Source organism: Astatotilapia calliptera, chromosome 15 (genome assembly GCF_900246225.1).
Source record: "Astatotilapia calliptera chromosome 15, fAstCal1.2, whole genome shotgun sequence".
NCBI lineage: Eukaryota > Metazoa > Chordata > Actinopteri > Cichliformes > Cichlidae > Astatotilapia > Astatotilapia calliptera.
The window spans coordinates 16,568,030-16,588,130 of record NC_039316.1 but is presented as its reverse complement, the minus strand read 5'-3'; the positions used below and the strand labels follow the sequence as shown (position 1 = coordinate 16,588,130).

Here is a 20,101-nt window from a genome sequence, read left to right as displayed (position 1 = left end):
TATAAAAACATAAATTAACTTAAAAGGAATCAGCATTTACTAATTTTATCTATCGATGTAAACCTTCGGCTTTTATTTTGAAGGTAAATTTCGCTGTTTCCTTTGCGCTACACGCTACTTTCCCTCAGTTAGGTAACAGCTTCCCAGGTCATTTTGTACACGCGAACGGCAGCAGGTCTTACTGCAGATGAAATTTGTCTTTCTTCACAGTCAGCGGTTTAGAACCCAAAGTTAAAACACACATTGTTCATCTTTTTAGTGGCGATTTTTAATCCACGTAAAATGGTGTTTTACTTCACAAGCGCCGGTAAGTTGAGCTGCCATTAGCTGTTAGCCTGGTTAGCTTCGCACTCCTTACAGCTGTTTAGTGTCTTTCACGAGTTTCGTGCCAGGTGATTTTGCAGTTTCACTCAGTAACGGCCCACTTCCTGTCTAATTTTTAGTGGTGGGCCCTTCCTTCACGATCTACATGGGAAAAGACAAATATGAAAGTAAGAGAGCTGTCCTTTGATCGCGCACTCACGCCCTTCTCTACCTTCCTCCGATGTGTGCTATATCTGTTCATTCCTGTGTTACTTTGTTGCTTAAACACCGGTAATAAATCTCTTATTGAATCTTATCACCTTTTAACTCGAGGCTGTTTCATGCCTACAGATGAGGATCTTATCAAGTATGGATGGCCCGAAGATATCTGGTGAGATTCTTTATCTGAACTCTGAAATAACCTGAATTTTCTGCAGCTGGAATTTTTAAAGAAACTGAGATGAGCAATAAAAGTACGTGGTTCCTAGACTCATAGATAAATGTGTCTTAACACTAAGACACATTGATGATTATGGAATTAACTTTAAGCACCATTTGTAAGAATGTATTGAACGGTCGATGTAAACATTGAGTGAGTTTATAACAGTAGAAACATTAAAGTGCAGTCCGTTAATGTAGGCATGACAAATTCATGTTAGTTTACTTTTGTAATTTAGGGTTGAAATTAGAATAAAATGTTTTCCATGCCAAATATTCACATCCCAGAAAGTTGATTCTGGTCAGGTGGATGCAGCAATTTCAGTCAGTTTAGAGATGGTCCTTTTCACATAAATAGCAGATGAACAAGAACGAGATTTCCATACTGTTGACCCGTAGGATGCTGGTGAAAACAGTACTTCTGCCAAAAACAGAGAAAGAGAGGATGAAGGCCTGATTGGCGGTAGGGAGACAGAATGTAGGAGTTTAGAGAGTAGAGGCTTTAAATGGAGGGACTAGACCGCGAGTGCGAGAGCTTGATGGTTTGGACACGTACAGCAGGGGAAAGTGGAAATACTGAAATGCCAGAAGAGAGGAAGACCACACAGAAGGTTTATGGAGGCAGAGCATGCGATAGAGGCAGATGATCTGCTGTGATGACCCCTGAAGTGAGAGCCAAACGATGAAGGGTTGAATTAAATTTAAAAAAAAAATGCACCAAGAATTATTTGCAATTATTCAGCATTTAAACAAGTGCTTTGGATTTTCTGTATTACCAATTTCCAGTGTTGGGCAAGCTACGTTGAAAAAGTAATTAATTATAGTTACTAGTTACTTCTTCAAGTAACCGAGTTAGTAACTGAGTTACAATATTCTAAAAGTGATTAATTACTTGAAAAGTAACTTTTGCGTTACTTTAAAAAAACGTTTAACCCTCTGGGGTCCAGGGTATAATTGGCCATTTTTAACTACTTTTGATTTTCCCTCCACATTTTCCCTTTACAAACTATTTACTTTGCCTTGTTTGGTATCATTCTTTTCAGCACAATCTCACGTGTCTGAATTTACAGTCATGTTTTCATTTTGACATACTGTATTAACACAATTGATCTAAAATCAGACAAAAAGCATAAAATCAGAGTAGAAAAAGTTATATTTTTACTGTAACAACCACAAACATGTTTAATGAATCATATTTCTTAACTTTAAATGCAAATATAAATTGTCAATTTTAAAATCCTATGCACAAGTTTTGCAAACAACAAAGTTATTTGCATCCATTTACCTTTTACCCCTTTTTAAAATAACCATTTCAAACTATTTACAGAACAATCAGCTGTTCTTCAATAAGATGCCACACAACTGATTTGTGCCACTCCAAAAAAATAATTTCTGTCCACTATAAAGGAGAACATCACGGCCTGATACCTGCAGGTCTGACAGCAGCAAGTGTATCACTCCTGTTTTTTACATGGAGACAGCAATCGCCTCATTGTTCTGACACACAACACAAAACTATCCACAACACTACACATTAACTACACAAGACAACACATTAACTACACACTCTAAACACGCTAAACGTCACAAATCTCTCACATCTCAAAACTCTCTCTCTCTTTTTCTGCTCTCTCACTCTCTCTCGCCATCACTCCTAAAACTTCCCCTGTTTTTTGTTGTGGTTTTTGTTACTCTCTGCTTATGCTGATGTCTGCATAAGCAGAGAGTGCTTGCTGCGCTGTCCTTAGACAGTAAACGTGACAAAACTATTCAGGAAAAAACACGCCTATATATTGTTTATCATGACTCTGGTTTTACGTGGCCTATCAACACAGTTTAAAAACTTATATATATCACCTTGTTGCTTCGTCATCTTGAAGTGGTCATGTGATTGGCTTACCACGACTACTTTATTCTTCCTCAGTCAAACAGCAGCACTCATGCGATTGTTTTTACCCCTTAGCTCCAGGTGTTGTGCTAGACAGTGATCGTGATTACCGTCCGCGGGAGCGCGCAGCTGCTTAAAGCTGTAGCGTCCAGATTACTTACAGCTACTTCCGTGCAACTGATATAAGATGCGGTAAGCTGAACACAGCTTCAACCGTCTGTTTGTTGAAAATAGTAACGGACCGCATTTTCTTCTTAGTAACTGTAACGGCGTTGTAACGATAGGAATAGTAATTAGTTAGATTACTCGTTACTGAAAAAGTAACGCCGTTATTCCCATCACTGCTAATGTCTCTCTCTTTAAAACCGATTCGTAGTTAAAAATAGATGACTTTCATCTTTTTTATTAATATTTTTATTTCCATTTAACTATAATTGTAGATTCTTTTTAGAATTATTTGTTCCTTGCCTTTGAAATTAATAAATTTTTTCTTCTGTGTATAATTTGTTACAGTTTTTCTTGTTAAAATTATACTTTATGGCATCCTGTCATTTAAACCTTCTCCTTTTCCCTACATCCAGGTTTCACGTGGACAAACTGTCCTCAGCTCATGTATATCTGAGAATGCCAAAGGTAAGCATAAGCTCGCCCAATGAGAATGACCCTGAAAAACAGACTTTTAAATAAGAGTTCACACTCCTGAGTTTTTTCTCGGAACTGGCAATTTATTAAGGATCTAATTTTCAGAATAACTGTCACTAAATATAACAGTCGGTTCTCTGTTTTTGGTTGTGTCAGCAACACTCCACATACAAATTCTATGGAAAATATTTGACAGTGATGTAACTATTATGTGATTCATTTCTAGGGTCAAACCATTGATGATATCCCACCAGAGGTGCTGATAGACTGCGCACAACTGGTGAAAAACAACAGCATCCAAGGTAAAGAGAAAATACTCAGGCTGGCCTGAGAGATCCTCTTGTACAAGTTTCTGTCTGCTGTTATTTTTACTGGGAGGAATTTTGTGTGCAGATGTGGTTAAACTTGACGTGTTACATGTTTTCAGGCTGTAAGATGAACAACATCAATGTGGTTTACACAGCGTGGGCCAACCTGAAGAAAACAGGAGACATGGATGTTGGACAGATCGGCTTTTATCGACAGAAAGAGGTCAGCAGACCTGGCTTCATGTACGCTGATGGATTATTATGCAGCAATCAGTGTAATACTCTAACATTACATAGTATTTAGGCAATTTTATGTGTTCGCTAAACTGGCTTTGTGTTCACAGGTAAAGATCGTGGCAGTGGAGAAGAAGATCAACGAGATAATAAACCGTCTGGAGAAAACAAAAGTGGAACGGTTCCCTGATCTGGCAGCAGAGAAGGAATCGAGAGATCGGGAGGAGAGGAACGAGAAGAAAGCTCAGCTGCAGGAGCAGAAGAGGAGAGAGAAGGAGGAGCAGAAAAGGAAAAAAGAGCAGGAGGAGCTCAGGTAGAACAGTGTTTTAGAAATGTTTAATTATGGCTGCATGAATATTGCGAAAACGATCGCATTGATAAGTACGATGACATTTCAGTCTGCAGTAGCACTTATATTTCACGGGAGCCTCACAGCAGTTGATATAAGACACACCACTTTAAATCTACTGATTGGTTTTTGTCAAACTAAATTTCAGCTCTATAAGTTGTGTCCATTTACACGATATTAGTATTTTCCCCTTAAGAGTCAAAACTATGCTAACCAAGCCATAGCAGGTGATTCCTAAAGCACACACTTATTTACGCTTAACCTTATCTGTAACAGCAAAAACCCGACCACATGTACATTTTAGATATAAATAGTTATAAAATAAAAATATCTCAAATAAAGTTTGGCCACTATGTGTGACACTCTTGCGTTTTGGTCACTGCAGGAACTACTCGTCACTGATGAGGACTGAAAACATGAAGACTAATGAGGTGAACACCAAGAAGGATTCTATTATTTGATGTCATATATATATATATATATATATATATATATATATATATATATATATATATATATATATATATTTGTTGTTTAAGGTGTTTTTTTTAGCGAAGCAGTAGATGATGAACAGTCTGTAACTTGTGCTTTACTGCCTGTACTCTGCAGGACGGCAATGATTCAGATGACTTCATGTGAGAGGAGAAAACGAGGCAGCATCAGACAGACAGCCTGCTGTCCGGCTGCTTTAGCTTCCTGTAACAGACACTGAAAAGATTAAAAACAACTCAGACAAACCTTTTTGGCTTTGGGACACTCGGAGCAGAAAGTGAGCCAGCGAGGGATGGAGGCGCCAGGACTCGTGGTTCAGAAACTGCTTTCAGACCGAACCGAGCTGATTGACCTCCTTATCGCAGAGAGGACACGGAGGACGAGGAAGCATGGGGCACCAGGATCAATGAGGGTCATTTTAAGGGGGGAGACATGCTCAGATAGCAGAACATTATCTGATGGAATTTTCACTGCCTGATGATGTTCATGCTCATGATGATAAAACTGTCTGTGTCTGCGTGGGTGCGTTTGTTTCATGTTGTTGCTCCCAGTCACAATATTTTTATTTCCCCGCATGACAGATTTTATTGAATGCAGATCAGTGTATGAATTAAAAATCACGTTTATTATGAAATCTTCTCCTCGTGTATTCAAAATAGGATCAGTCATTTCATTTAGTTTGAGCTCTGATGAAGATACGAAGAAAAAACAATATTAAATTTATACAGTCTTCATTTACAAAAGTATAACATATGTTTTCTTATTTGCCATCATGACTCCTGATGTTTACAGACCAGTGTAAATATCTTTTAAAGTTAAAATGGAGTTTTTGCACAACAATAGCCAGTAAATCATAACGACATGCTGCTTATTGTAATATAGAGTTATTACCTTCGGAGGCTATGAACCCACAGCCTTTAACACTCAGCCTTAATAAACACAAACACTGATCTCAGGCAAGCTGGATGTCTCATTAAAGGTCACATTTTACGCTACACTGGGAATCTTTTCAAGGTGCTTTTAAGTCATTACGCATTGTGATAAAGTACATAAAGAGGTGTGTTTATTGTGCAGACTTACAAATTTCTCTGTTGCTGTTACGGAGAGCTTATGGTCATTTGGAAGATGATCCTCTGTGAGCAACCCTCCCCCACCTTTACAACAGCTGTTTAGGACATATCATTATTTTTAATTTTACAACCTGGTTTATGAGCTTTATTGGGCATTAAAAAGGTTCCTTATCACGCCAAAACACTGCCCAAACTAAAAGGAAGTAATGTATTAAAAGTAATATAAGTAATAACTAACCTGTTCATATATCTGTATAGACCGGAACTGTGCTGTGGCAGCAAGAAGCTCATAACAACCTGGTAATTAATAAATAAGAAAAACACCTCTCTCTCCACTGTTTTGCGAAGTTGTTTTTGTTGTGTTGTGGATATTTCTCACGGGAAGTTACGAAGATTCTCTGCACAGAGGGTTTTTTCATACGACAGGATTGGATTTCTCGCCCTGCAGTGATCTGTTGTAGTGTTTGTCTGCTTTTAGTTCACGGTTAAATAAATTTGGAGGATGCGGGCATCGATCCCGCTACCTCTCGCATGCTAAGCGAGCGCTCTACCATTTGAGCTAATCCCCCACTGGCGTCTACAGTTGATCACAGGAATCCTAGGCTCGCTGACCGTGACCGTGGAGCGCTAGAAGCAGGAATACTGAAAAGAGGAACTATCCCAGTATAATTTCCAGAAGCAAAGCCCACGTGTGTCCGTTCACAACATGTGTGATCAGTAAAGGTCACTAAAGTAGACTTGTCTTAGAGTACTGCACCTCTAGTTATTAAGTTAAACATGTAAACAGGGTGACCCAAGGTCTCACACTGGTTTGATCCCAAACCTCTGCTGATAATGACCCATGCCTTTTTTCAGTAAATGGTAAAAGTTACTACACTCCTCCCTCTTCTCATTTGCTGTGGTTGATGCTGTGGGATATGATTTATTTTTGGTCCTGCGTCAATACACAGTCCGAAAATATCTGTTCGATTGACCAGATTAATTTTACTTTCATCTCTGAAATACGCTATATGTATTTGCTGGTGATTCAAAGTCCAACCTTTCTTACACATTTTAAGACGCTCGCTGTCTGATGACGTCACTCGGCGGAGTCTCATGTGGGGGATTAGCTCAAATGGTAGAGCGCTCGCTTAGCATGCGAGAGGTAGCGGGATCGATGCCCGCATCCTCCAAAAGAATTTATTTTAGGCACAGTGAAATACCCGGAAAGTTTAGTTTAACCGCCTGGGTTTGTTCAAAATCACTACCCTTTTATCTTGTTCGTGGCCAAAAATGTCCAGGTCTGTAATTTTTATTATTTTTATGAATTTTGCCATTTTTCTGCATAAAGCTTTTAACTAACTTCAGTTCTTTCCATAAATGTAAAATAGTTATTAATTTTTACATTTTTGACCAAAGCCAGTTTGATTGTCCACTGCACTAGATGGAAGACAACCTCAATTCTCACAATTATATATATTTGCAGTGCTACTGGAATTTCTTGTATTATTAATAGCACATTAATAGACATGTAATTTATTCACATTAACACTGATTATAATGCATAGTTATTTTTGTGAAGGGAGAGCAAAAACATAAAAACTCCCTCTCAGCTTGTTCGTGGCCAAAAATGACCCATGCTTTTTTCAGTAAATGGTAAAAGTTACTACCCTCCTCCCTCTTGTAATTTGCTGCGGTTTATGCTGTGGGATGTGATTTTTTTTTTGGTGCTGCGTCTCCAAGAAGAGAATAAAAAGTCCGAAAATATCTGTTCAATAACCAAAATTAATTTTACTTTCATCTCTGAAATACTCTTTCTTACACATTACATATTTTAAGACTATTTATCAGTGTATGATGACGTCACTCGGGGTAGTCTCCTGTGGGGGATTAGCTCAAATGGTAGAGCGCTCGCTTAGCATGCGAGAGGTAGCGGGATCGATGCCCGCATCCTCCAAAGAATATTGTTTTAGGCATCGTCACAAAAACATATGTTTGCACAGTGAAATCCCTCTCATCACTTACTCGGACGGTTCAGTTTAACCCTGGGTTTGTTCAGAATCACGACCCTTTCAGCTTGTTCGTGGTCAAAATTGTCCACCAACATATTAGGTCTGTAATTTTTATTATTTTTTATATTTTTATTATTTTTAAACCCCTTGTTTACGTTTCCAAAATGCTATAAAATTAATATATCTTTAAAAAAATCCACTTTCATTGACTTGATTTTAATTCAAATTCAGAACTTTAACCCTTTAAATACAATTCACTTTCACAGTCCAACCTCTCTCACACATTTTAAAACTATTTATCGGTGTCTGGTGACGTCACTCACTGACTGATTCAAGCGGCTTGAATTATTATTGGCCACCAGATGCCACCAAAGACGATGGTGTTAAAAAGTAATGAACCTTTGAGTAATGAACCCTTTTCTATACAAGCTTCAGTGTTTCAGAAAACTTAATTTGGCCAACACTAGTAACCTCGTGCACATAAAACTTAGAGTGTATTCAAAGTAAATAAAGTTTATTTATTTATTATACAGACTTTAAAGATAAAAATTTTCTGTTGATGTAAAACTAATGCTAGAGCACTTGCTCCACATGCACAGGCAGTTAAAAAGAAAAAACGTTGGCAGACAGTAAATCTAGTTTAGGGTAAGTCTTTCTTTAAAAGTGACTATTTTACTATTTAAACTATTTAAAGCCCAGTAACAGAAAGGTCTGGGCTTTCCTTGACATCAAAGAAAAGCATCATGGGACATCATGGGAAAACAGAGGAAAAGAAAAACATAAATGATCATGTTGCAAAATAATGTTATTACATATTCTTTGTAGTGAATATAAAACATCTACAATAATGAATAAAAAACAGGAAAACTTCAGAAAATCGAAAAGTCTGAAAAGCAAATAAAATAAGATAAAAAGAAAAAGCTAACAATGTTCTCTAAAAAGAGGTAAAATAACTATTTGTAGTTTATATCAAGGACACAATACAAAATAAAATATTAAAGCTTGACATCTTTCAGCCAAGTAAATCATTTACTATTTGTATTGATTCATTTTTATTTGGACTGATCTTTGTAATGATGATGTCCTGTATCTTAAGTGCGCATCAGTCCTTATTTTAACATTGTTTTCTTCAATGATATTTGTTAGGATTGTACGTGATTCATTTCATGTTGAATGCTTCTGTTAAGCCTTTCAGTGCTTGTTCCTTTGTGATGCTTCTCCAGGCCTGTGGAACATCAGCTGGCTTGGCATCATATTTTTCAGCAAACTGTTCATTGTATTTCACTAAAACATACTTCCAATAGTCCGATGCTTCTACAGAAGGATCTGCTGGAATGTGCCACTCTGGATAATACGCTTTGTAGTCTTTGTAAGGATGCCATTCCTGCTTAGTTAGTGTGTTGCGAAATTTACGTCTACTGTACACATCAGTTGTACATAATGTTTCAACCAGCTTCTCTGTGTCAAGGTTTCTATATCTGCCAAGACCTTGTGGTCGATGCACAGCTGCATGATGCTCAGTGTGTTCTTTCCCTCCAGCCTCACAGGGCACTTTACAAAATGGACACTGTTGTCCACAACCAAACACCCGCTTGAAAAGCTCGTCATGTGGTCTGATTGGAAGCTTTTCCAAATCTGCAGCAATATCTTTGGATTTTGAGAATTCCTGCTGAAGTTCTGCTTTTAAGTCTTCTATTGAGGTCTTGAGACTTTTGATAAATGGATAACATGTGCTTTGGATTTGAAACAGGATGGCTTTTTCATCCTCCTCTGATAATAAGATGTCCTTAATTAGATATTTGTGCATGCTGTTGATGAACTCTGTGATGCTTTCCTTGTTATCTTCAAGGTGAGTGCCATCCTTTGCTTTTGATGCCTTATTTAACGCTTCTGTGATTTTTGTAAATATGACCTGCAGGATCTTGTTTTTCAGTTTGCATAAAGTTTCATCCTCTGACATTTTTTGCTTGACGTGCTCATAAATCCAGTTCTTAACATACATTTCATAGTTACTGATGTACCTCACAAAACTATTAAAGTCTTCTTTTTGAAGTAATTCTCTCTGAATGTTGTACTGGAAATAAGAGCGGGAACTGTACTCTGTTGAATGACAGCTGGTCACAATCTCATCTACAATATCTACTCCCAGTGATCTGTTGACATAGTCTTCCACTGCAGGTTTGATGCAAACTCTGGCAAAATCTTTTGCTTTTCGTTGGCAGTGATCTCTGTCTTTATACAAATCGAGAAAGTCTGACAAGTACTGATTCTTGAGCTTCTCCAGCTGATTTTGAGGATTGTTTTTGTACAAGAACTTTTTGTGCATTTCCAGGAACTGCTTTGTGGCAAAGCTACAAATGTGAAGTTTCAGGTCAATCTCAAACTGTATATTTGTTTTGTGGTATTTGCAACTGTGTTCAAGGAAACTATCGATTTTCTCCAGAAGATCCCTTGTGAAAGACTCATGGTAATCTCCATTTGTCTTTACTGTATCAAGTACAAACTGTGTGCAAGATTCAATTGCACTGTCTGCAGAGCTCTGACAATCATGTTGGAACCAGTTTTTTACCATTTTGAACCAGGAATCTAAATGGACATTTTTAACTTTAAATGGCTGTTTTCCATATTCTTTTAAGCCGTCCTGTAAATCCTTGTTGACTTTCCGGTTTAAGAAATTTTTTTTCAGTTGCATCAGGACTGATCCTGCGATATCTCGGTGTTCCAGACCACACACATTTATTGTTGCGTCTGTCCACATCTTTTCAAACACATCTGTCAGCTGTTCATCTGACAGAGATGTATTTGTGTAGTTACCCAAGAGCTGCATGACCTGCTCTTCAATCAAATCTCTGTATTTTCTCTGTATATCTTGAGCCTTCTTTTTGCTGATCTTTAGCTGAAGGGCACAATCAAGTTTAATGGAGACAGACTGTTGAATTTCTTTGGCAAGGCCAATAATACTTTTAGAGAAATCGTTCTTGTATTTCTCTATCAAATTTACATCTCTGTCTTTCCTTTTATAATAGTGAATTAGTTTCTCCATCATTAGCTTTTGTTGGTGTGTTATTTTGTCAGACAGTTGAGATTTTTTGGAATGAACCACTTTTTCCCAAGTGTTAACTTCTGATTCATTGTCAGTATTTAAGATTTCTAACTCTGCTTCTGTCTGCCAGCAGAAAATGTGTTTTCTGAACTCCCACTCCCATTGACTAAACTCTTTGCAAAGGTTGTCATAAGCATGAGCCACAAGAGTGTTTCTGAAACTAAAGATAAAGTTTTCATATTTGACTGCTCTCCACAGACTTTTCATCCATTCGAGAAAATCTGGGATCTGTGTGGCTTTTCTATCTCTGTCATCTTTCATTATTTCCAAAAGAGTTTTCTTGAAATCTGCTACAGCTTCACTGTAACCTGTGTTCACTGGTGCCATTGGTGGGGTTCCATGCCAGAGTCCAGGGATGTTCCAGTGGTTTTTGTCAATTTTGTAGTCCAGCACATCAGTGAATGCATTAATAGAAGGTTGCTTTTCCATTTTAGCTGCAATTTTGGTCATTTCGTTTAGCTGGTCCAAGAGATGTTTCCTCTCTGTCATGCACTTGGAATGAGCTGAAACACCAGCAACATTTTGGTGTACAAAATGACAAACTGGCTTTTTACCAATTTGCCTCATCCTCAAAAATGCATGCACTGTGATTTGTAGGATATCTTTCATTTCAGTTGCATTCTCCATTGCAATGTTAATAATGGTTACATCACTTAGACCAATGACAAAGGTTGCCAGCTGGTTGTCGTGCTCATAACTGTCTTCTAGTTGTGCCATGTCAGGAGATTTTAGACCTTCTGTATCAATGAGAACTATGAAGTCATATTTCAAATCAGTTTTTAAATCTTCACCAACTTTGAGGAAGACCATATAAGCCCCTCTTGTGCATCGGCCACTGCTGACAGGAAACTGCACACCAAACATGGTGTTGAGGAGTGTTGATTTCCCTGTACTTTGAACACCCAACACAGACACTACCAACAGTCTGCTCTTCTCTCCAACCTTCCTATGAAGCTCCATCAGCACATCTGTCACCCATCTCTCTGGAATATTGGAAGCATCTCCATCCAAGAGTTCTAAAGGATATCCATCAAGCAGCATTTTAGCTACAACACTTGGCAGAGCAACTATTTCATCAACAGTTTTTTGTGAGTGCAAAGAAAACTCATAGATCAGCCCCATCTCTCTCATGTAATGCTCTATTCCTAAAGAGCTCTCCAGCAAAGCTTGATCCAGCTCTGCAATGAGTTCGGACTCTTTCTTCCTGCACTCTTCTTTAAATTTCTTTCTCAATGCGGAGAGTTTTTCCCGTGATTTTGTATCAAGCTTCAGTTTCATCCATTTTAGGAAATAGTTTTGTTCTTCCTTGTTGTTCGTAGATAGGTTAGCAATAAAAGTTCTCATTGCTTTGGACAATTTGTAGGTACTTTGCTCCTTCTTAATTTGCTTCACTTCTTGCTGGAGCTGACATTTGTACTCTTCCAGTCCTGAGTCACCAAAATCTTTTAATCTACACTGTTCCTTTTCCAACTGTGACAACCTCTTCCAGTTATCTCCCTGCAGAGGAAGTTGTTGCTTCTTGTAGTCGGATATATTGCGGACTCCAATGCCCCTCATAATCTCTTCAGCTGCCTTTTCTTGGTTTTCACTCCTGCATTCAGCCACAGACAAACCAAGTTCAACAGCTTTGTCAAACATGTTGATTATTTTCATTGTGGTTACATTTGAGGTCTTAATAGCTGCACAAATATTTTTTGAAAACTCGACAACGTTCATGTTTGAGCGTTTAATTTGGATGCTGGATTTTGGTAAATCTAATTTTTCTTGTGTCACCTTCACAGACAATATGTCTTCTTTTGCATTCCTGTCTTTGACATCAACTACCAAGAACAGTTTTGTTTTCACATTTGGTAGAGAAAGCAAAATCTTCTGCTCATGTTCTTCAACTTTGTCCAGGAACACAAAGACAGCAGTTGATACTTGGTAAAGAAAATTGAATTGTGTGAGCGACTCACAAATGTCTCCTCGCAAATTAGCGAAGGCGGCTGGCTCTGGAAAAATGTCAAGATTTTCTCTTCCACTGGGCAGGTACCAACAAACCTCAACCAGTCCATTGGCAATTTTCTTTTCAATTGCTCCTCCTTCCATTTCTCTGTGAATGAAGTAATTGTGATTCTGTTGACCTCGGCTGAGAATGATATTTAAAAGCTGTGACTTGGATAGGTTGCAGTTTTTCAGCCTCACAAATGAATAGAGTGGTATATCTGCTTGAACAATGTTGTCTTCAACAAAGTGTTTTGATTGAGATAACTCATGTGGAAGCCATTCTTTGACAATGTCTCTCAGAGCCCAAAGCATCAGGTTACACTGACTATTTTTACTATGAGGCATCAACAGTGGGACAGAAAACTGGCACATTGACATCTTGAGGGTCATTTGCTGTTGCAAGAAGCTGTCAGCACATTTGAAAAGTGCTACTATGATGTCAACTGGGTTAAACCTATCGTCAGTGTCATCTGTAGGGCAAAAGTCAAGGTCATATTGATCATTAAACAGATCCTCCTCATGGTTATTATTCGGTACCTGTGTACAGTCCCTGCACTCTGCATTGATTTGAAACAATCTTCCAAAGAAACACCATGGTATATCTTCCACTGTTTGAACAGTGTGATTATATGTGTTGCTTTTGTTGATTTCTAATAGAAGTTGCAGAGTCAGCTTGTTGGGATAAAATTTTTCCAGTCCAAGTTTGGTGATAAAGTTTAACAGGCCTAAAGAAGACAAACAGAGAAGTTGAAATTAAAGACAATAATTGTTAAAAGAACTTCTTTATAATCTGTTACTTAATTGTTGACTATGTTTGTTATTTAACTATAGATATAATTTAGGTGAATGAAATATTCCAAACATAAATAGAATATAAAGGAAAGATAGGATGCAACTGATGTACCATTTTCCTGTTTCATAAGATACTTATATAACTAAATCACCTATTATCAGGGCGACCGTGGCTCAGGGGGTTGGGAAGGTAACCGGAAGGTCGCCGGTTCGATCCCCGGGCTCTCTGTCCTGGTCGTTGTGTCCTTGGGCAAGACACTTTACCCTACTGCCTACTGGTGATGGCCAGAGGGGCCGATGGCGCGATATGGCAGCCTCGCTTCTGTCAGCCTACCCCAGGGCAGCTGTGGCTACAACCGTAGCTTGTCTCCACCAGTGTGTGAGAGTGAATGAATAGTGGCATTATAAAGCGCTTTGGGTGCCTTGAAACTGCTATATCAATCCATTATTATTATTTGTTTGTAAACACCTTGTAATGTGTTCTATTGCGTCAGAGTTTTTCTTTTTTTAAAAAAGGGTTTTAAATCAATAATAAGAGACAGTTCTAAGTCTGTGTGGCCTCTTGTGGCAAACACTGAAGAGCTGGAGAATGAGTGACAATTTTCTTTTTTAAATTGAAATACCCCCGTAGATATGAGAAAATACTAACAAGCATTTTGTATCTTGAATGTAACGAACATTATCATTAGCTTTAGCTGTTTGCGCAGAGACTAGAATTATGTAGAAACTATGTCGGTGAAATGTCTGTGAAGGTTCTCAGTCATCCGGGTCATCGTAGTCAAAGGAGCTTGAAAAGAAAAGCGTCTGGACTTCTTTAAGTTGCTTGAAGATGTTTCACCTCTCATCTGAGAAGCTTCTTCAGTTCTAAGGTCAAATGGTGGTAGTCCCAGATTTAAACCTAGTGGGAGTTTCCCCCCACAGAGGGACAAAAGGACCTCCATGGGCTCCCCCGTGTCACCTATTGTAGCCAACCTTTACATGGAGGAAGTGGAAAGGAAGGCTCTTGGCTCTTTCAAAGGAAGAGTACCCAGCCACTGGTACAGATATGTGGACGACACCTGGGTCAAAATCAAGACACAAGAAGTGGAATCCTTCACTGCGCACATTAACGCTGTGGATAAAAACATCAAGTTCACCAGGGAAGACACAAAGGACAACTGTTTGCCTTTCCTGGACTGTGCCGTGCACATTGAAGAGAACGGCAAACTCAACATCGAAGTTTACCGGAAGCCCACACACACGGACCAGTACCTCCTCTTTGACTCCCATCACCCTTTGGAACACAAACTTGGAGTAATTAGGACCCTACACCACCGGGCAGAACATGTTCCCTCTAAGCCTGAAGGGAAAAAGAAGGAACACACACATGTAAAGGAAGCACTCAAAACGTGCGGCTATCCTAAATGGGCATTCTTAAAGTCAGCAAAGAGGCACAGAAAAGAAGACCAGACACCAGCGAGGGAGGATAAGAAGGGCAGACGCAACAACATTGTCATCCCCTATGTAGCTGGTGTATCAGAGAAACTCAGGAGAGTTTTCTCCAAGCATGACATCCCGGTGCATTTCAGACCCAGCAACACGCTCAGACAAAAACTGGTTCACCCGAAAGACAAAACTCCAAAACACAGACTTAACAATGTGGTCTATGCTGTACAGTGCAGCGAGGAATGCCCAGACCTCTACATTGGAGAGACCAAACAGCCACTTCACAAGCGCATGGCACAACATAGAAGAGCCACCTCCACAGGACAAGACTCAGCAGCAGAGGTGGGACCAAGTCATTGTTTTGCAAGTCTCAAGTAAGTCTCAAGTCTTTATCCTCAAGTCTCAAGTCAAGTCTCAAGTAATGTCAGGCAAGTCAGAGTCGAGTCTCAAGTCACTGGTGTAAAAGTCCGAGTCAAGTCACAAGTCTGAAACTTTGAATTTCAAGTCCTTTCGAGTCTTTAAAAAAAAAAACAACGAAAAAATAATGTTGCAGTTATATGCTAAATGTAAATATTAGACCATGTAATTTTAAATCTGTGTTTTTCTCAACACATGACAAAAGTGAACGTAGAAAATATACACAAATTGTGAAATTGCACCTCTTTAAAATTCAGCTCAATTAAACCTAGCTCCAAGAATAATTTTCACCGACAGTTCTGAGATAAGCTGCATGTTATTCTTGGATGCGGTTGTAGGACCAGCTTTAAAATCGCATGACAAAAATATCATACACATTAAAAAAAACTGTATCACCAACGTAGCCTGGACAACATTTGCTAGTTAGATGAAGTCAGCTATCTCATTGTAGCATATTTATATGCATATTTATAATCATACGGTTCTTGGAGTGAGTGCATACACTCATGAAGTTTAGTAACTTCAGGTCACTGCAACAAGCCCAGGTACAGTTTACCGACGGATGGGTACAGGACCTTGAAATGCACCGTGTAGAACGAAAGACCATCGTACGTATCATAAGTTTACCAGTCTCACAAATTGTCGTCATAAATACACATTCGTTAACCGTTTATTAATAGGACCTTTGAGCTCAACGGTAATTAATTAGCAGTGGAAATAATTTCTGGTACCCGAAATCACAGAAATGTAGCAGTGACAATAATATTGTATGCTGTAATCGTACTGGGCAATTAGTGATACAAAAAACCTGTTTTATCCTGTGAATAAAAGTATATGTTTTTGTCAATGTACCATAATAACAGAAGCGAAACGCAATATTGTGTCAGGACAATTCACTATTTATGCACAATAAATAAAGGAGCATAGCGCGACAATTTCTGTTCAGCGCCAGACTTGCTTGTAACCTATATCACTAATTATGTTATGAAAATGACGTATTAACTACTAAAAAACACTGACCTTCGTGTAAATGCTTGGAGCAGACTAACCTGTGAGCTGGAGGGTTCTGGGACGTTATATTTGGTCTTAGAATGGCTGCAATCCAGTCGCGTCTTTGTTACTTCGGAAACATGGCTTGAACAATTTCTCTTCAACGACGTAATCCGATAACAACCGATCTCTTTACCCGTCGGCTTCCCGTGGCTGTCATGCGACCGGCTATTGCAGTTAATAATACAACAGCTTCTTGACATTTTTGTGTTTCTTTTTATCGCTGTGTAACTGATTTTAATTGAAAGCCTGCGTGCGCTAGTACCGCTTGCCACGAGTTCCCAGAATCCTTTGCGGTTCTACCCGTGAATGACGTCACATTTTCAATCTCTATATAATATGCATGTTAAATTTTATATTTGGGGTAAAGTCTTAGAACATTTTTTCAAGTCAAGTCTAAAGTCATAAAATTAATGACTCGAGTCTGACTCGAGTCCAAGTCATGTGACTCGAGTCCACACCTCTGCTCAGCAGTCCATCTGCATCGAGGACAAAGGACACTCTTTCGAGGATGCCAATGTTCACATTTTGGACAGAGAGGACAGATGGTTTGAAAGAGGAGTGAAAGAAGCCATCTATGTCCACTGTGAGTGACCATCTTTGAACAGAGGCGGTGGTTTACGACACCAACTCTCTGCCATCTATAATCCAGTTTTGAGATCCCTCCCCAGACGCCTTAACGCCCACTCACATCCTGGGCCATCTGATCTCAGGAAATCGCATGATAAGGTGGGGCCAGGTTTCACAATGAGCTCACCCGTAACCCTGGCTGATTGGGACCCACACCCAGTTTCACACCTTGGCTCATGTGATTAGAGGATCATCAGGGGGTCCTTTTATTAGGTATATATATATATATATATATATATATATATATATATATATATTGTACTATTCTTAGTTAGAGTATTGTCTGTCTTGTTAATGTTGGTTTATGTTGGTTTACAATGGAGCACTGTAACAAAAAAATTATTTCCCCCAGGGATCAATAAAGTACTCTGATTCTGATTCTTTTGTCCCTCTGTGGGGGGAAACTCCCACTGGGTTTAAATCTGGGACTCCCCACCATTTGACCTTGGAACTGAAGAAGCTTCTCGGATGAGAGGTGAGACGTCTTCAAGCAATTTAAAGAAGTCCAGACGCTTTTCTTTGCAAGCTCCTTTGACTATATCGGTGAAACACTGTCAGAAATTATGAAATCTTTAGGACTAATAAATCGCCTCTGTCAGTGTGCCCCAGGCAGCTGTGGCTACAATATAGCTTGCCATCACCAGTGTGTGAATGTGTGCGTGAATGGGTGAATGACTGAATGTAGTGTGAAGCGCTTTGGGGTCCTTAGGGACTAAATAAAGCACTATATAAATGCAGGCCATTTACCATTTAATAATCAATAACTGGTGTTTGGTTACTGTTGCTTGTAGCACAACTTAAACTCAACTGGCTATTTTGTTAAAATTGCCCAGGTGACACAACTTTGGAAATAGTGATAATACTGCATGACAGTTGTGTCGAGTAGAAACTAATTCTGGGGCAGACTGTGGTGTGTAGCTCTTTTATATTAGACAACCACTGTTTTGTTGCCACCTTAGATGACCAAAATGACCAAAAACAATTACTAAATTTCTGAATTTACATTAATTAATTTATAGGATTTAATATTTTGTTTATTGTTGTTTTCCTTTTCCATTTAATCAACTTTTTTAGCAGGTCCCCTTTGACTTTAAAACATTAAACTGGCCCTGGAAGCTTTTCTTTTACCAAAAGTAAATTGATTGTTGATGATACTAAGAAAATTATTACATTTAATCCTTTGAACAGTTGAAATTATTCTCATGGTGGCAAACACTAACTATTATGATAAAACTTTAGATGAATAATAAATACATGCAAATACAAAATCTAATACCTTTTAAATCAGAAATGTTGACAATAACAGCATTAATGTGTATGGTACCTGGAGTCTTGTCTTCTGTGTCCATCATTCATGAATCTGGTTGTTCCTCTGTGCTCTTCTCTATAAACCCAAAGACAAAATAATATTTACTTAATATAGAGCTATGAAAAATAATACTTTGACATTAATGAGTCAAATAGACAAACAATGCATACTTCACTGAGTTAACCCATATGGAAAAGAAATAGAACAAACTTATAAAAGACTTGCATAAGATTTGGCCTACTTCATATAGTGAATCATATAAGGCTTATATGATTTACTCATGTAACAGGCCACTTTCTCATTACTTTCATATAATGTTTTAGTAAGTATCCAAAACATACAAGTTTCATTTATATGATTTTTCAAGGGATCTTATATCTGTTTTCACTCTTGTATGCTTTTCATACAAGTTTCACACAAGACAGAACTTTATAAGATTTTTATATATCTTTTCCATATGGGAATACAAAGAACCATGATTTTCCCTTCTGTATATTCTCTTTCATCCTGGTCATAGGGTATCTAGAGTTGTTAAGTCTTTTTGATGATGTTGATCAAGGACACATTTGTGCAAAAAGAAAATTGTTAGAAAATGAAGTTTAGACTTACCTCTCATAGGTTACATGAAACTGTGGTATCTTTTGTCACGGTGGATGATAAGCGTGAACCCAGGCGCCGAGCTCTTGAAGATAAAGAGTGTGTCTATTATAAGTGGTGTCCTCCTCCCAGTGCTCAAAAGGTGCGTGATAGTATTCTGTTCTCCTCCCAGACGCTTCTCCCATGCTCGTAATCCCACTCCCGGAATTACCCCTCCATATCTGTTCCTTATAAGATAAGATAAGAGATAAGATAAAACTTCATTAATCCCTCGGGTGTGTTCCTCTGGGAAATTCGGTTTCCAAGTAGCACAGCACCGAAAGAATTTACAAATAATAATAAAAAGTGAGTGAGTACATTTCAACATTATACCAGTGGTCTGATTGATGCCACAATGGAGCAAATCGAGCAAAGACTGATAAGTTCGCTGCAATTTCCAGTGTGTGGGGATCATTGGTCACCAACTGCATCACGTGCTACAACCCTGGTCTACATATCACCGTTGATGAACAGCTTTTCCCATCAAAGACTCGGTGCTGTTTCCTGCAGTATATTGCAAGTAAACCTGACAAGTTTGGGATCAAGTTTTGGGTGGCTTGCGACCTAAAATCCAAGTACATTTGCAATGTCTTCCCATATCTTGGCAAGGACCCCAATCGTCCCATTGGGGAGAGACTTTCTGAAAATTTAGTAATGAGGCTGATGGAACCATTCCTAGACAAGGGCAGAAATGTTACCACGGACAATTTTTTCACATCGCTTTCACTTGCGCAAAAACTTCTTAGACTGAAAACCACCATCCTCGGCACAGTCAACAAGATTCGCAGGGAAATTCCTCAATCCACTAGTGGATTGGCTAGTCATTCATATGTAAATGTGGTGGAGCTTGCAAGAGAGTTGGCTCACTCTCATGTAGCTGAGAAGAAGGCAAGAAAAGAACAGTTGCTTCGGACACAACCCTCCACACCTAGTCCTGGAAAAAGAGCCATGTGTCAGGTCAAACACAAATGCAAGAACAATCATGCCACTGTGCGATGTGTTCACTGCTACAGATACACATGTGGTAAATGCAGACTA

General features: G+C 38.7%; 2 protein-coding genes and 3 non-coding genes across 6 annotated transcripts; 3 read left to right on the top strand and 2 right to left on the bottom strand.

Annotated features, from left to right (window-relative positions):
- Positions 1-119: 119 nt before the first annotated feature.
- Positions 120-5,292, top strand: ccdc25 (coiled-coil domain containing 25). The gene is made up of 9 exons (XM_026143260.1): positions 120-307; positions 444-491; positions 655-694; positions 3,211-3,262; positions 3,498-3,573; positions 3,699-3,802; positions 3,924-4,126; positions 4,548-4,593; positions 4,772-5,292. Exons 1-9 carry the CDS (start codon positions 283-285, stop codon positions 4,799-4,801), a joined length of 624 nt encoding a protein of 207 aa, XP_025999045.1. The 5' UTR covers positions 120-282; the 3' UTR covers positions 4,802-5,292.
- Positions 5,293-6,220: 928 nt separating this feature from the next.
- On the bottom strand, positions 6,221-6,293 carry trnaa-agc (transfer RNA alanine (anticodon AGC)). The gene has a single exon. It is a non-coding gene; the product is annotated as a tRNA-Ala (tRNA).
- Positions 6,294-6,823: 530 nt separating this feature from the next.
- trnaa-agc (transfer RNA alanine (anticodon AGC)) lies at positions 6,824-6,896 on the top strand. The gene has a single exon. It is a non-coding gene; the product is annotated as a tRNA-Ala (tRNA).
- A 691-nt stretch (positions 6,897-7,587) lies between these two features.
- On the top strand, positions 7,588-7,660 carry trnaa-agc (transfer RNA alanine (anticodon AGC)). The gene has a single exon. It is a non-coding gene; the product is annotated as a tRNA-Ala (tRNA).
- Positions 7,661-8,805: 1,145 nt separating this feature from the next.
- Positions 8,806-19,236, bottom strand: LOC113006650 (up-regulator of cell proliferation-like). Of its 2 annotated transcripts, XM_026142730.1 has the most exons (3): positions 19,037-19,236; positions 18,443-18,502; positions 8,806-13,529 (listed from the first exon to the last, which is right to left on the bottom strand). In XM_026142730.1, the coding sequence occupies exons 2-3, from the start codon at positions 18,468-18,470 to the stop codon at positions 8,875-8,877; spliced, it is 4,683 nt and encodes a 1,560-aa protein (XP_025998515.1). In that variant the 5' UTR covers positions 18,471-18,502; positions 19,037-19,236; the 3' UTR covers positions 8,806-8,874. The 2 variants fall into 2 exon arrangements, with proteins under 2 accessions (XP_025998515.1, XP_025998516.1); XM_026142731.1 differs by lacking the exon at positions 19,037-19,236 and having other exon boundaries at positions 18,443-18,510.
- Between the last annotated feature and the right edge of the window lie 865 nt (positions 19,237-20,101).

Excerpts from the sequence above, each read along its gene's own strand:
- ccdc25 (XM_026143260.1), top strand. The coding sequence starts at position 283 with ATGGTGTTTTACTTCACAAGCGCCG. Across the intron at positions 308-443 it reads GTTTTACTTCACAAGCGCCG|TGGTGGGCCCTTCCTTCACG; the intron begins GTAAGTTGAGCT and ends TCTAATTTTTAG. Across the intron at positions 695-3,210 it reads GGATGGCCCGAAGATATCTG|GTTTCACGTGGACAAACTGT; the intron begins GTGAGATTCTTT and ends CCCTACATCCAG.
- LOC113006650 (XM_026142730.1), bottom strand. The coding sequence starts at position 18,470 with ATGATGGACACAGAAGACAAGACTCCAG. Across the intron at positions 13,530-18,442 it reads CACAGAAGACAAGACTCCAG|GCCTGTTAAACTTTATCACC; the intron begins GTACCATACACA and ends TGTCTTCTTTAG.